Below are 16802 nucleotides of genomic sequence, written 5' to 3'. Positions count from 1 at the left end.
ACTATTTCAACATTTCATAGATATTAGCCTTCAAATAACCCTATGAGGCAGATACTATCATTTTCAACATCATTTACAGATGTAAAAACTAAAGCATAGAGTAGTCAAGTCACTTACACCAGGTCACACAGGTAGCAGATAACAGATGTGAAATTTTAATTTAGGCTGCTGGTTACAGAGTCCCAGAGTCTCATGCCCTGCCGCTCTGTCACCTCTTAACTGTAAAAGCAAACAATTTTATGTTCAGTGTAATTCCATGGAATGTGATTATCCACAGCTCATCACTACTTGAGACAATATGATGTTCTAGTAGTTGAACAACAGCCTTGAGTAGAAAATCTACAGATAATCATTACTCATTGAATCCAGTAATAATTCTAGAATAACAGAATGGTTTTTTCCTAATGAGTCAATTATTGGAAAGGGAGGGTACACTTAAAAGTTACATTTTCTCCAATAACATTTTTCTCTTTCTTTTTTTGCAACAAGTGCTAATTTAAAAAATAATCTGCCACCATTTATAAGAAGCAAAATTTAAGTGCCACCCTGATCTGCATGTAATTGTTGAAACTGCTGACTACTTCTCAGAAATCCTAAACTTCAACTCTTAAAATAGAAACAAGCTGAAAAAGGGGTCAGTCTTGTCATATTCCATTTGTCCAAAATAGTCTCAACTGTTAATGAAAACTATGAAGTGAATCTTTGAATAATAAGATTTAAGTTATGGTTATTTTCTTTTTAGAGTGTAAGTTTTTAAGTATTTTTCAAATTTTCTCTTACAAACAAAAAGTAATTATGAAATGGTTTTTTTTTTTTCCCAAAAGGGAAAAGGTGGACTATGTATACAATAAAAGAGCCTATTTTACAATACTTTCCTTATCAGTCAATATTGGAACTTTGAAATATTTTTTTCTCTTTTTCTACTTTATGAGTTTTCTAAAACATCTTAGTGATACTCAGATTTTTTCTTTTTAACTACAAATAGGTCAATAAAGAGCCTTCATTACTATTAGGCTGAATCATATGAAGTTGTTGTCACTGTAGGTCAAAACCAGCTCAATGCTGGTCATTTCATATGGTTCAGCCAAACATTAGTATCAATGCTTCAGATGTTAGTCAGAATGCAGTCCTGGAAATCCCCTGGTAGGGGAACTGCCTGTAACTACAATCCATAATATTGACATACTAGGTATTTCCTCTGACTAGAGGAAGAAACAATACTTTGAAATCTTTGGTCTAAACCATAGGAAACAAAGGTCAAAGACAACATGTGGTGGTCTTCCACTTAGTACACTATACTACACTTCCACTTTAGTATACTATAAAATACAGTATAAACACAGGAAAAGGACAGCACTAGCCTGATATTTCGTTCCTTTCCTTCTAAATTTTTTAAACACCTTTTAGGTTTTTTTCCTAAATAGAAAACAAGTGTAATTTTATATTGTTCTGGGCACAATGTTTTAATGCTGTTAGTTAGTTTTCCACAACAGGAAAGACAACTGATATATTTTTCCAACATCCAATTTTTCAGTGCCAACTGGGTGTCCTTTGATTCAATTCAATTCAGTTCTAACATTATCCACCTTTGTAGTACAGACCCTCCAGGTGGAGAGCTCAGTCCCACAGGATGGCTCCTGCGTCATATGCCAGCCTCACACAGGGTCTCCAGATTAAGCAAACTGCTGTCCAGCTGACCACAAATCTGAGGGTTTCCCACCATCCCCTACTCAGCGTCAACAGTTTACTATGACTCACAGAATTCAGTGAGGCACAGTACTTCTGATTTCAGGTTTATTATGACAGATTCAGCCCTGGAACAGCCAAAAGGAAGAGATGCATAGAGCAAAAATATGGAAAGGGGAGGGGTCAGGCTTTCCGAGGGCACTTCCACCCAACAAGCTCCCTCAGTCTCCTTGTTTCAGAGTGTTTACTGAAGTTTTGTAGGTAGGAAAGATTGATTAAATCACTGGATATTGGTGACTGACCCAATCTTCAGCCCCTCTCCCTTCCTCCGGATCAGGGAGGGACTAAAAGCTCCCAACCTCCAATCACATGGTTGGACCCACAGGCAACCAGCCCTATCCAGAAGCTACCTGCAGCCCCACCAAGTCACTACATTAGCATAAAATCAAGTATGGCTAAGGGCTCAGTACAAATAATAAAAGATGCTCCTATCACGCAATAAATTCCAAGGGTTTCAGGAGTTCTGTGCCAGAAATCAGGAACAGAGACCAAACATATTTTTATTATACCACATTGACTCAAAGTTAAGAATCTTGGGCTGGGGTTGTGGCTAAGTGGCAGAACACTTGCCTAGCATGTGTGAGGCACTGGGTTCAATTTCCAGTATCACATTGAAAAAAACTAAATAAATAAAAGTACAAATCACAAATTAAAAAAAAAAAAGTCTTTATTAGTATTTCAAGGTTCAGCACCAAACCAGCATGGGAAAGATCAAATGTTCTAGCCTATGGTTCCAGCAAAAGAATTCTTTTTTTTTTTTTTTTAAGACTTTTTTAAAAAGAATTCTTGGTGTCAACATACCTTACATATAAACAGAGATATGAAAAATTGTAGTATATATGTGTATTAAGAATTGTAATGCAAAAAAAAGTACATGTATAATGGCATAATTTGGCGTGAACATACTTTATATACAGAGTTGCGAAAACTTGTGCTGTAAATGGGTAATAATGAGTGAAATACATTCTACTATTGTCATGTATATAAAAAATAAATTAAAAAATTTTTTTTTTAAAAAAAGAATTCTTTCCCTCCAAATCTTCTCCCATTCCTAGCCTTCCCATCTGCCCAGTAACCAAGACAGGGACTATACAATCTGTGCAAGTACAACTTTCATAATATGCAGACACTAAATGTCTACTAGATTCCCTTCTGACTGGTCATTTTTCCTCCCTCCAAATCTCTGCAATCACATTCTAAGACATTGAGAGACTAAGAGAACAGACCTGCAGGAAGTGAGAGATCCCCAAGCAGGGATTCACATCATCCATGTTAATCTGCATGTCTACTGACAGACTTACACCTCCAGACCCAGAAGAGATGAAAACAGGTGGTCTTGACTGAAGATAGGGCCAAACACTGAAAATGTTCAAGTCTTCAAAAAATAAATGTTTAGCATTAAGAATTCAGTAGTCAGAATGGCCATGTAATTTCCGAGGACTTACTCTAAGATGAATTCATAATTAGTCAGCTTTTACCATTAATGAACATGTCTTGGCTCTCCCCCCTCCCCCCTCCCAAAGCTGTGTACACTGCACTTATTTCATTCTCGTTTCCCAGCATTCCTTAAACTGAAAAGAACTTTCTTTCTGTCTATACCTCACATGTATGGCACAAAACCTATTGTGCTACATGGGTCTTATCTGTATACTTACAAAGGACTATATTATTTGCCTGATCCTCTAAACAACTCTGAGATGTATAAAGAACAAAACAAGTATTATTTGCACTCTTGTCCTTTTTTTCTTTCTCCAGATGTGGACACTGAAACAGCAAACCAGCTGCCTTGCTGACAATATGGGGCCATCACAAACTCAGGTCCTATTTAGTTCAGCCTCTTGGGCTGTTCCATCATAGGGCAGCGCCTGAGGGCCTCTTCTGGTCCCCCTTCCTCCACTCCCATCCTAATCCTCAGCCCTTGCTGCCCACAAAAACAAGTGCAGTTTTAGTAGCTCCTTAGCCTAGCTTCAATCTCCCACAGTTTTCACCTCTGTCCCCACCGGGTCTTCACTGAGTTTTCTGCTCCTCCCTCCATCCCTTTATCCAGGTTGATTCATGGGATCAGGACACCATCCCCTACACTTCCTCTAAGGTCCACTTAAATGTCAAGTTTTAGGTTATGAAGTCTTTTCCATCCTTCTCATCAGCAAAGGAAACGTCTCCCTCCTCTGTGATCCCACACAGCACTTAGTGACTCTGATTATACCAAATCCATTCTTCCACCACTGCAGAACAGAAACCAAATGTGACATGCCTACACAATACTTAACAGCATCTCAAAAAAGAAAAAGCTCATTTTTAAATTAACTGTGTGCTGTATAATAAACAATCTCTACAAGCTTTGCCTGCAAAGGCTATAAAGACATTGACTTGGAAAATAAGCATGTGAAATAATTTCCCCCTCCAAACCCAATTTCTTGCTTGGCTGTCAGCCAGTTGAGCATGTCACAGGTCTCTACTTTTCTGTTGGTGGTTGTTCTGTGATTTGTCTTCAACAGAGGGTAGAAAGAACTGAGGACGCAATAAACACATTCAAGCAAAAAAAATGAAGGAATGAGCCCTGCACATCTGCCGCCTGGCCAATGCCAGGAAATTCCGGGCTGCTGTTCTTCTATACTGTGGATAATTCACACAATTGTGCTGGAGGCTTCCAGCTATGCAGAGCTGTTGGGGCACTGGAAAATTAGTATTTCCAAGTTACATTTTAGGACAGAAAGCCCAGTGAAGTCTTCAAACTTCCACCTCTTAGAGGAATCTCAGAAAACCATGTTGTATTTGTATCTAAGCACAGAGAAGTAGGCTTGACCTGTTATCTGTACTGAAAGGAACTGTTTACTCATTTGTTTTTAAACCTACCTACCACTGGACACATTATATATAGGTCTTTATAAATCTTCATCCATTTAAACATTTCTGGCAGATTAAGAAGAGTAATAGCATAGTTATTAAATTTGTCTTTTCAGGAACTAAAAGTGATTTTTCCTTCATATCTCTATCATGCCAGCATTTTATTAAAAAAAAATCATCTCCAAGCTGAATTACATGTAAATTGAATCACTCCTTTAAATACTCTAAAAGAAGTGGACAGTTTCTGAAAAACTCCTAGGCTAATTACGCATTTCTCACTAAAAACAAAAATCTACATTTCATTCATAAGATGCCTTGATTTGGTCTTGTTTTTTTGTTTACAGTACAGGGGATTGAACTTTACCCCTGAGCCACATCCCCAGCCCTTTTCCTTTTTTATTTTGAGACAGGATCTCACTAAGTTGCTTAGGGCCTTGTTAAGTTGCCAAGGCTGGCCTCAAACTTGCAATCCTCCTGCCCCAGCCTCCTGACTAAACTTCGATGACAGGTGTGTGCCACCAGACCTGGCTTGGTTTGATCATTAAGTAGACAGAACTTTGGTGGAAAAGTAAGACAAATGAAATGCAAAACATTTCTCCTACCAGTGGGACAAAGCATAGAATACATGCAATTTCACATCATGCAATGAACATTTGAGAAGAAGAAATATACAGCTAGCTTTATATCCAAATATACAGCTTCTCTTCCTCTGTGACTTGAGCAGGAAATTTCACTTTTTTCACCTTGGTTATTTCTCCATCTCAGTTTCCTCACCCCTACAGAGCCAAGAATAAGGCAATATGTTCCTCATATGGTTGCAAAAATTAAATTTGATCAAGCGACCAAATACTTATGCATCTCTCATGCTTGGCTGTTTCAAGGAACTCTAGTTAGACAAAACATACTCAGTAGAAACAAATGCATGTAATTGAGTGTTAAATAACATGGAACAGATGTAACATAGACTCAATTTTGTATGTCCACAGGAAGTGACAATACTAGAATACATAGGAGAGGTTCCTGGGAATGTTATCTTGGATCTCAGCTTGAAGAATGGACAGAGGATGGGACACAGATAGCCCAAAAAGGGAGGGAATTCCAGGTGAAGATGGGTACAACCACCTACTTCTTCTCTCGTCTCTCCAACCCTCCTGCTCACATTTGATTCATAGCCAGCATCACTAGGGAATGTGAGAGAAAAGCCAATTCCCCAACCCCATCCCAGCCCTTCTGCCTCAGTGGGATGCAGCAGCCTGGGCCTGGGTTAGCCCTGCAGCTGGCCTCATGCACAGTTGGGCCTGGGAACCATTGCTGTGGCTCGGCTTGCTCTGAACTCCTATATTAGTCTGTTTTCCGCTATCAATAACACAATGCCACAGACTGTAAGTTAAAAAAAAGAAGTTCATTAGCTCACAGTTCGGCAAGTTCAAGGGGCCTTCATCTGGTGATGGCATTCTTGTTGACAGAGTCCCCAGGTAACACAGGGCATCACACAGTTGAGAGGCAAGTGGCAGGCACAGAAGTGCATGCAAGTACATGTGTGCGTGTGCACCTGTGTCTCTTCTGGTCCCTCTTCCTCTTTTCACAAAGCCATCAGTATAATGAAGGCTCCACCCTGGTGACTTAATCCAATCCTAATCACTTCCCAAAGCCCCCCCCCACCCCCACCCCCGCCCAAACACCATATGTAGATTAAGTTCCCATACTCTTAATGATTCATAGTGGAGATTTTAACACATGAAGCACTGGGGACACTGGAACCATATTACCACCTCATCTCTACAGTGACTGCTGGTTCTGTTCAACTGGCTAAGCCCTAAGGCTCTCCAGTTTTAAACTTCATCTCCTCCAGAAAGCTTGTCCAACCTATATTGAATTTTCATTTCTCTACTCATGACTCACCCAAGCCCCAGGTGAGATACTCTGGCCTTGTGCCAGACTTCCCTTATTGAGACACTTTAACACTTCATCATAAATTGTCTTTCCTGATAAGCTGTTAGTTCCACAAAGGCAGGGATTGAGTCTATTCTGTTCAAACCATTTCATCCTCAGTGCCTGGCATACAGTACGGCACTTCGTTAATATTTGCTGAATGACTAAATAAATCAAAGAATTAGCCTGTTGCTCCAGTTTGATTGTGTTCCCAAAAGTTCGTGTTGTAAACTTAATCCTCAAATTCATGTTAATGATGTTTGGAGGTGGGGCCTCTGGGAGGTAATTAGGATTAGATGAGGTCATGTAGGTAGGGCTCCCAGAGTGGCATTACAAGAAGAGGAAGACCTTATAAGAGGTGACCTTATAAGAAAAGGAAGAGACACGTGGTCTGTTTTGCCATGTGATGCCCTCTACCATGTTAAGAGGCAGAAAGGAGGCCGTCATCAGGTGCCAGTGAATGCCAGTGCCATGTTCTTAGATTCCCAGCTTCCCAACTGTGAGCCACATATATGTCTATTCTTTGTAAACTACCCACTCTCAAGTATTTTGTTATAGGACCAAAAAACAGACTCAGACAACCATGAAACAAATGGTTTTGAATATTATAAAGCATCATAAATTAGGATTTTGATACACACACAATTGATAGATGCATTACAAGCCTTGATTGTAGAAAAGCAACTTGGTTTACTTTATCTTTGAAAAGACCTTTGTGAATAGATAAGGGTTTTGAAAATCTGCACTGAAAACATTCACTAACACTCCCTCCTCTCAGTGCCACACTAGGTTCCCCTGATAAGGTAAAACTTGCTTACTTGATGTTATCATTTTCTCTCTTCATGACCAGATTTTTCCACCTTTGGAGCAATTTGGCCCATAGAAGTTGGCACACAAACAGCCTCTTGCCAACTCAGGGGAAGAGCAATGCAGACTTGCAGCTAAGATTTGGAGGTAAATACTGAAATGAGTAACTCTTCACTTTTCTTATAAAGACAAAGTCTTGGGCGAAGAATTAGAACATGGAGATTCTAACTTGGGCTTCCTTCCTTCATTCACACTTTCAAGTATCTGCTCTATTCTGGTCCTATGCTTAACTGTGAGTCCCCAACAGTGAGCAAGAGTCCCTCCCTAATGATCTGCTCCTCCATGAGCTAAACCACTCCTGACTCCTGCAGGCCACTGAGACTCACTCAGTTTCTCTACCTGCAAAGGGAGGGGACTAATGACAACATGATTTGTTAAAGTACCTTCACACCCTGTAAGTATTTTACTAAGAGCTGACCAGGAGTCAGATAGCTAAAGCCATGCTTTCTCAAGTTCTACTCATCCCAGATCCTAAGAACTGGGAAACCAGACCCCTAAGCCTGAGGACCAAGGAAATCTGCCACCAGCAGCAATGCTGGGTCCACTTCAGTGGAAAGACAGTTGAACAGAATGGAAAGAGTCCTAGAGGGAGTAAAGTCCTGCAAGGCCAGCTTTTTCTGCTAAGCAAGCTTGAGATCTCCATTGCCCCTTCCATCCCTAACACTACAGGATTCTGCTTCCTCATGAGATCATACTTTATCAACATACTCAACAGGCCACGGATGATGGTGCACACCTGTAATCCCAACAGCTCGGGAGGCTGAGGCAGGAGGAACACAAGTTCAAAGCCAGCCTCAGCAACTTGGCAAGGCCCTAAGCAACTCAGTAAGACCCTATCTCTAATAAAACATGAAAAGGATGTTTTGAACAACCAACAATAAAAATTTAAAAAAAAAAAAAAAACATGAAAAGGGCTGGGGATGTGACTCAGTGGTTAAGCATCCCTGGGATCAATCCCTGGTACCAAAAAACAACACTCAACAGTGAGCAGTGAGACAATGCCCAATAACCAGCCAGACACTGGATAACCAAAAAGCATGCCAATGTGCTAATTACATTCTAGGGGAAAACTGGCTTGATTTTTTTTTTGGGGGGGGGGCATTTTACCACTAAGCTACATCCCCAGTCTTCCTTCCTTCCTTCCTTCCTTCCTTTCTTGATTAGTTTTTTAGTTGTAGATGGACACAATACCTGTGTTTTATTTATTTTTATGTGGTGCTGGGGATCAAACCCAGTGCATCACACATACAAAGCAGGCACTCTACCACTGAGCTACAGCCCCAGCCCTCCTTTTTATTTTTTATCTTGAGATGGGGTCTTGCTATGTTGCTGAGGCTGGTCTTGAATTTGAGATACTCCTGCCTCAAGTTTCCCAAGTCATTTATAGGCATGTAAGTCACACCCGACAAAAGTAGCACAATGTTGTAACCACACCTACAGATCAGCTGACTAGAATAAAGCAATTGATGCAATCGTCAGAAAGAAAGTACCACATTTTACCTTTATAAAGGTAATGGTTTACTTCCTTCTTCTTTGTGTCCTTCCTTGCCTTTTTTTTTTCTTGGCAGCCAATGTCCCTGACCCATATAGTTCCTGCCTCCCCAAAATAATTCTGCCAAGCCCTCTGGCCCCTACTCTTCCTCCCAAAGCCTTGGGCACTGCCCAACATGCATCCCCAAGGACCCTTTCCACAGCCAGCACCAGCATCCAGGGCTCAGGAGCTGAATGGGATAGGAGATGCTCCAGTAATGACAGAGGACCAGAAAAGAAAACTCTGGAGTGGTTAGGAATTTTGTCTCATCCTTTAGCTGTGAAGGGTGTCTAGTTAAGGACAAATAATAGTAACATAACTTTTTAGTGTTTATTGTGTACCAAACATTGTGCCAAGCACTTGTTTTATTTCATGTAATTGTAACAATAACTCCATGGGGCAGGTCAGCCTTATTTTCTCCATAATCAGAAAAGAAGTAGTTCAAAGATTTTTTTTTTCTCTCTATGAATTGCACTTTTATTAGCAACTGAGATGCAGTTATAAACAGAAGCATACAAACAAAATGGAGGAGGACACGGGAGGGCTAGCAGCTAGGACAGGAAACTGAAGACCCAAGACTGGGGAATTGTCCCTGTTTGGTATCCTGGAACAGTGCCAAAGGAGCAAAAATAAGAAGCTGGGGGGGGGGGGAGGGGGCTTGGGGAACTGAAGTAGAAGTGGAAAACCAGGTCCCTTGAGTTCAATGAGTTTGGCAAAAGGATCCTCGAGATGACTGGGCACAAGACCTTGGGTTGCCCAGGGTATCCACCACCCTCTACCCATCCCACTCTCCCACAAGTCCCTTGGGTGGATTCAGTTTCTTTCTTACAAAGAAAGCTGTGTCGATAACTGGCAGAACACAGCAGAGAAGAAATTTAGCCCAAACACTCCATCTATCCATCAAGGTTCCATTAGAATGGGCACCTGTCCATAAAGCCACCCAGAATAAACAAAACCTCAGCTTCATCCAGGTAGCCTTCTTTTATTCATTTCCACTCTAGAATATCAAGGTGGTGCTTCTTTTCTTAAGTACCATGCATTTGAAGAGTTATTTTCTTCACAGGTTATTTTTGTATTTAAAAAAAAAATCTTCAGAGCCGGGCACAGTGGCGGCCACCTATAATACCAGTGGCTCAGAAGGCTGAGACAGGAAGATCGCGAGTTCAAAACCAGCCTCAGCAATATCGAGGTACTAAGCAACTCAGTGAGGCCCTGTCTCTTTCAATAAAATACAAGATAGGGCTGGGGATGTGGCTCAGTGGCCAAGTACCCCTGAGTTCAATCCCTGGTACTGAAAAAACAAAAACAACAACAAAAAAAAAAAAACTTCAGATTTTTGATATTTTTGAAAACCTCTGTAGAGTTTTTGTGTTTCTCTATAGGCTATTTTGGATATTTACAGAAGATACATACATTTAACTTTCAACAGACTGAATAGTTGAGTCAAAGAGGAAATACAGAACCATAATTCCTTATCTGGAAACTTGGAGGTCAGATGTGCTTAAATTCAGATTCTGTGATTCTAGAAAGGAAATGTGGTGCATTTAACACACATTGTGTAATACTCAGAAATCAAACTTGTTAGTATTACTATAGGAAAATATTCAGACTAAGTGAGATAAATACATACTCCAGAATCTCACCTTAGTTCAGGTTGTTTTATCACCAGGGTATCCACCACCCTTTACCCATCCCACTCTCCCTAAGGATATACCAAAAGCCTACAAAAATTTTTCTTTTCAAAACTTTTCACATTTGAGAATTGCCCAGAAAGGATTGTAGGCATGTCAAAATGGCTCAAATGCTAGAAAAAAAAATAATCAATCTGCTACTAATCAAAATGCAAAAATAAAAATAATCATGGTATCAATTTCTGCCCAAAAGATTGGCAAATATGTTTCTCAGGGGGAAAATGCCAAGAGTGTGAAATGTGACACTTTTAAACCATGGCTGTGAAAACAAACTAGGTCAACTTTCAGATCAACACTGGAATCATCAACAGCCTCAAAAATGTGAATATCACTGACCTCTAAATTGCCTTTTTAGGAACCATTTTCTGTGAAAGTCAATAGTCATCCAAGATCATGCACAAAAGTATACATGGAAACAATGAGTTTTTTTTCTTTTATTTGTAGATATCTTCTTTTGTTTATTTTTATGTGGCATTGAGAATCAAACCGAGTGCCTCACCCATGCAAGGCAAGCGCTCTACCACTGAGCCACAAACCCAGCCCCAGAAACAATGAGGTTTAAAACAATTAGTTAATAACTGCAACCTCCTAAAAGAGGCACAGTGAGGTAAAATACTGCAAATCCACACAATAAAACATCATCAGCCATTTTTTTAGTTTATAGGAAAAAGTAGAAACCTTTATATAGAATATAAGGTGAAAGGGCAGGATACAATAGACTTGCATTGCCTTATGATCCTACTGAAGTACAGGATACATTTCGAGAGGACCAGAATATACTAACAGTGAAAGGTGCTCAGAGTAATGGGATTAAGGTGTTTCTCTTCCCCTTACCACACAAACTTTCAAAATTTGAGGGGATTTTCCAAAAATACCTGCAGCATTATATTTTAGCTGAGGGAGAATGAGGAAAACTTCACCACTTAACTACTTGTCAATAGCAGCAATCCCATGTATCTGAGATGTCACTTTGGGCTTTTAGAAAATTACAACTTATCATTGCAACATCATCACCACCTCCAGGATACAAACCATATAGAACATTTGGTCTACATTTATTAGTCTTAACTGACATATATTATAATTAAATCAAGTCTAAGGGAGCACTTCTGTGCTGTAAAATCAATAAATACACAGATAAAAGACTTCCCACTGTGCCATCTGCCAAGAACTTTCAGAGGTAACAGCTTATTTGAACTTAACATGGAAACCAGAACAGGCACAATGCCCCCATTTCACAGGTGAAGAAATGGAGGCAGAGAGAATAATACTCTGCCAATGGCAGAGTTGAATCTCTCTTTAGCTTTTGACAGCAAATCCAGGGCTATAACTTAAAGCAAAGTGCTAGTTCTACTACATCTTGCTACTACCCTGTTAATTAAATGATCTAAATACTTAGACCATTGCCTGCCACATAACACATAATAAACATCAAATCCCCTCTTCCAAAAAGAATAAAATAAAATACCCATGATGTATGCAAAAATTCCAATTTTAGTCCTTGTAAGCTGCACTACATTCTATTATACTGGCTTTCAGCAGATCATTCTTTTGGTAATTTTTTTTAAAATTTTTTAAATTAGACTTTAACATCAGAGCCAAATAATTCTTGAAAAAGTAATGATGAAATTTTTGTATCACCTGAAACTATGGACTCTCTGGTTCAAATCCAACTATTCAAATTCCCAAATAGTTTGTTTGATTCATCTCTTTCTGGAGGAGAGGAATATGCAAAGGATAGGGAGGAAATGACAGGCACTTTTCAAGTTTTCATTTCCTCTTTAAATTAAATTTTTGATCATGGAATTCCAAAGAATGTTTTTTCAAACATTCCACTCACTGGCCACGTACTATGTAAATGTACATTTGGTCAGCTACCTGCCCAAAGGAGAACCCAGAATTTAATAAAGCTTATCTTTAGCATCTCAATGAAAAGTCAGGAGACTGGATGGAAACCCACAGAACCTGGGATTCTACACTTCTCATCTCACTGGTCCCTGCACCTTTTTCACCCACTCCTTACTCAGGGGCCATGCCCACTGCCTGGTAGAGAAACTGAGAAACTAATAAGCCCTAAGGCTGGGTAACCAGAGAACTTGACATAAATAAGCCAAGATGTGGAAAATCACCCCTTCTGATGTTTGTGGTATATAGTCTCAAATGTTGCTTCTAAGAGACAGACGTTCAGTGAGACTCTTCTGCTGCAAAGGAAGTGAAAGAGATACTGCCACTACCCACTGTAAAGCTATCTGTCCTCTCTACTTCACAACTTCGGATAACAACATGCTTATAATATTATCATCTTAAATTCTCTATTTTAGAATCTCAGCAAGATTGCTAAAGTTGATACAGTGGGATACAATGGAACAGAAATGAACTTTAGAATTAAGCAGGCTGGATTATGGGGGGGGGGCAGGGAATACATATATTCATACATATACAAGTGCATATGCACACAGATACACACACAGCCCCTAGTGGTTGTGCTTTTCTGATTGAATGCCGACTGATAGAATATCTGTGTGACGTTGTCCCACTGAAAATAAATACTTCATAGGGTTATGAGATATGTTTTAATATATACAAAGTTCCCAACCCCAAATCTGGGACACACCAAGCTCTCAACATGACTTCCCATTCCCTGGCTTTCTTCCTACTTCCCTAACAAACATTAGCAAGCCTTTGGTTCCAAGGAGATTAGATGTTGGCTGTTCAAGACATCTTTTTTTTGGGGGGGGGGGGAATCAGAGATTGAGCACAGGGGTACTCAACCACTGAGTGCCAGCCCTATTTTTGCATTTTATTTAGAGACTGGTTCTGAGTTGCTTAGCACCTCGCTTTTGTTGAGGCTGGCTTTGAACTCATGATCCTTCTGCCTCATTCTCCCAAACCGCTGGGATTATAGGCATATGCTACCACACCTGGCTAAGACATCTTCTCTTGATACAGGTTTTAAATCACACTAACAAATTGATACTCTGTATTCCTTCCTTTTTTAGATACCTCATTCTTTTTAAGCAATAACTTTCATCAAAAAGGTTACTGTGCAATATTAGATAAGGGCTTTCTCAGTCACACTGGAGTCCTCAGACTTGGATGTTGCTCAGAGATCTATAAAAATACAAACCTGTTCTAGGAATAGATTTTCCCTGCTGACCCATAATTATGTGCATCATATGCTAAATTTTTAACAATTTTACTCACAGGTTGAGCTCTCTTCCAAATTCTGGAGCATCTGATCCTAGCCCTTGAAGCACTATCGACAGTCTGGAGTCCAATTTGAACCTAGTTATGTACCTTTAGTCCCAGTAATGAAACACAGGATGAAAATCAAAAATCTCCCATCAAATAAGACATGGCACTCACTGTCATTTCCCCATGGCTGAAGGAAACACAGGTCTGATAACAAAGACTCAAGAGACACACTATCCCTCCTATTCCCTTCCTAACCTGTTCTGCTTCCTATGAAAAAGCAAAGGCCAAAGTGATTAGCCATTTTAAAAGCTGTAAGTGATTGGAATGTTCTCAGGAGGAAGAGCAGGGTATGTATTTTTTATGGAGAAGATAATCATTGTTGGAAGGTTTCCAATTGCTAATTATTTGAACTGAAGAGGAGCCACCCTGAAGACAAGCTTGGAAGAGCTTGCTGACGTAAGATTCCAAGCTGTGGTAACCCCAAATGGCCAAGATATAAGTTTTTTTTTTTTTTCCAAACTACTGCTGTTGGGTGGCAATTAATAGGGGGATGATGGTAAGAAATCCCTGGTGTCTGAAGTTATAAAAACAAGAGTGTTAGAGCTTCTATAAAAGTTATACCTCCTCTTTAGAGATTTCAATTAAAAACTCCTGCAGGTAGTTCATCATTGGAGACAACACTTCAGCATCTCTGCTGGTGGCTTACCGCCACTAAAGGCTCCTTTGGTGATGACAGGAATTGACACAGAAAAAAAAAAAAAAAAAAAGTAAGTTTACAAATATGCCTTCCCTTCCGCGTTAATTTATCCTGTATATATGGGAAGAAATCTGGACCCCTGACCAGTTACAAGAATCCATCAAACACTAAAATAAAAACCTAGAAAGACATTGTGACTCTTCAAGATTTTAAGATTTTGGTTTTTTTTTTAAAGATGAGGGAGGCGACGACAGGCCACCCAGTCCCACGTCATGATCTTCCGCTCGCAGGGCCTTTGAGACACAGGGCGGCAGGAAAGGGGTCCTCGGGGGTCTGAGGCGCGAGGGCAGGGAGAAAGCGCATCCAAGGAAGGCGACACCAAGTCAGGTCCCCACACCATGGGCAGCTCGGAGTTGGGGCGACACAGGTCCACAGAAGAGGTCCCCGGGGAGGGCAGGCGGGAGCCCGCGGGCGGGAAGGGAGGGAAGGCAGGCGCTGCCTCGCGCCGCGCCCCGCCCGGGCCACCCCGGGCCACCCCGGGCCACCCCGGGCCAGCCAGACGTTCAACGCCAGGACCCCGCGGCCGCGCCAGAACAGACAGCGCGGGGCGCAGCGGGGCTGCAGTCCCGAACCCACGCTTCCTTCCGCGCGCCTGGGTCCCGGCTCCGCACCTGGCGCCCGGCCCCAACGGGGCACTCACCCGGGGCCACTAGCGGCGAACTCACGGCGCCTCCCACGAAGACGGCAGCGGCGAGGACGGCAGACCCCGGGAGTCCCCGCGGAGCCATAGCCGCGTCGCTTTGCCCTTCTCCCCCGGGGCGCCGCGTACGGCGTTCAGGCTGGCGGCGCGGCTCTGGAACCCGCGGGCGGACCGTGTGGCCCGGGTCGGCCCCCGCGCGCCCTGCGTCCCGCCCCGCCGTAGCCCCACCCAAACCCCACCCCCTCGGCTCGGCCCCGCCTCTCCCCGCCGTTCCCGGGCTCCGCCACAAGGTCCCGCTCCCACGGCCCCGCCCACTCCGGCCTGGCCCCGCCTCCCCTTGTAACTCCCGCTTCTCCCCGCACCCCAGGCTCCTCCCGGCCGCGCGGATTAGCCGTGCCCCCTTCCCCGCCTCTCCGGCCCCGCTCACTGCTGCCCGGTTCCGCCTCTCCCTTCCGCTCCCGCTTCCTCTGCGAACCCCGCAGCCGCGCGGGTTAGGCTTGGCCCCGCCTGTGCCCCACCCACTGCAGCCCGGCCACGCCTCATCTCGACCCTCTACCCGGCGCCGGCTTCCTTTCCAAACCCCGCCTGACCGCGGCGTCGGGATTACGCGGGATTACGCGGGAGCCCCAGGCAGGGGCTGGTTGAAAGCCTTGCGTCTTCCAGGATTATCCGACGCGGAGGGAGGGGAAAAAGGAAGTGGGGAGGCCAGCCGGGAAGCCCTGGAAGTGCAGTCTAGGCCAGCATCTGAAGGCGGGCCCTCCTTTTTCTCTACTGCTATCTCAATCCCTGTAGTGTTCCCTTCGGTTACTGGTCTAGGAAGGGATGCAGCGCTGGAGGTCAGGTTCCTTTGGAAAATTAAGGAAGAAAGGTGAATAAGTTTAATTGCTCCTGTCCCTGCTTCCATTGTAAGGTGCTTCTATTGAGGAAAAGAGCTGTATACATTTCCAGGAATAATTTGTGGAGGTTTGGAGGAGTGGTTAATTGTGTGCCTGTATTGCACCTCCCAAATACTCCTTCATGTAGCTCAAGTGTCCAGTCACTTATGGTCTCCTTATAACCTCACATCAGTGTGAGGATGATTATTATCCCCATTTCACATGCCAGGAAGTAAACCCATGATGTCTGGGCCACTGTGATCACTGTAATCATCCGCTTTGTGTGGGCTTACTGCTACCCCCTCAGTACCTGGCTCAAGGACCCCACACAGGAAACAAGAGGTCAGAAGTATTTTTGAAATGGAATCATCATCCAAGCATTGACAGAATTGAGAGCCTTTCTTAAAGTAGCTCCCTCTTTACTGACCTGAAGAGACTCCTTCCAAAACAGAACCATCAAAATCGTTCTTTGCAGAGATTTGCTGGAGAACACCGATCAACAAGAAGGGGCTGGCTGGGGTCTGGGGTGTTTTCAGAACGAGCCTCCCCCCCCCCCCAGCTGACTGATGGCCTCTAGTTTTCAAAGAACGATTATTTCTACTCTTGCTGAGTCCTCCCTGCTGTCTGCTAGACGATTACAAACACTTGCACCGATGTGAGAATTCCTGGCAACAGAAGCTCAGGACACTGCAGATGGCTGAGGCTGAAAGATGAAGCTCCT

General features: G+C 42.5%; 1 protein-coding gene across 1 annotated transcript in view; it reads right to left on the bottom strand.

Moving 5' to 3' along the window:
• Window positions 1-15402, bottom strand: part of Rell1 (RELT like 1) — a 58885-nt gene extending 43483 nt beyond the window's left edge. Inside the window, exon 1 of the mRNA XM_026385892.2 lies at window positions 15207-15402. Coding sequence (XP_026241677.2) covers window positions 15207-15294 — 88 coding nt within the window. The 5' untranslated portion in view covers window positions 15295-15402. The remainder of the gene's footprint in view (window positions 1-15206) is intronic.
• Window positions 15403-16802: the final 1400 nt, after the last annotated feature.

Source organism: Urocitellus parryii, chromosome 10, assembly GCF_045843805.1.
Source record: "Urocitellus parryii isolate mUroPar1 chromosome 10, mUroPar1.hap1, whole genome shotgun sequence".
Classification (NCBI taxonomy): Eukaryota; Metazoa; Chordata; class Mammalia; order Rodentia; family Sciuridae; genus Urocitellus; species Urocitellus parryii.
The sequence above is the reverse complement of the archived record's forward strand: the minus strand, read 5'-3'. Positions and strand labels throughout refer to the sequence as shown.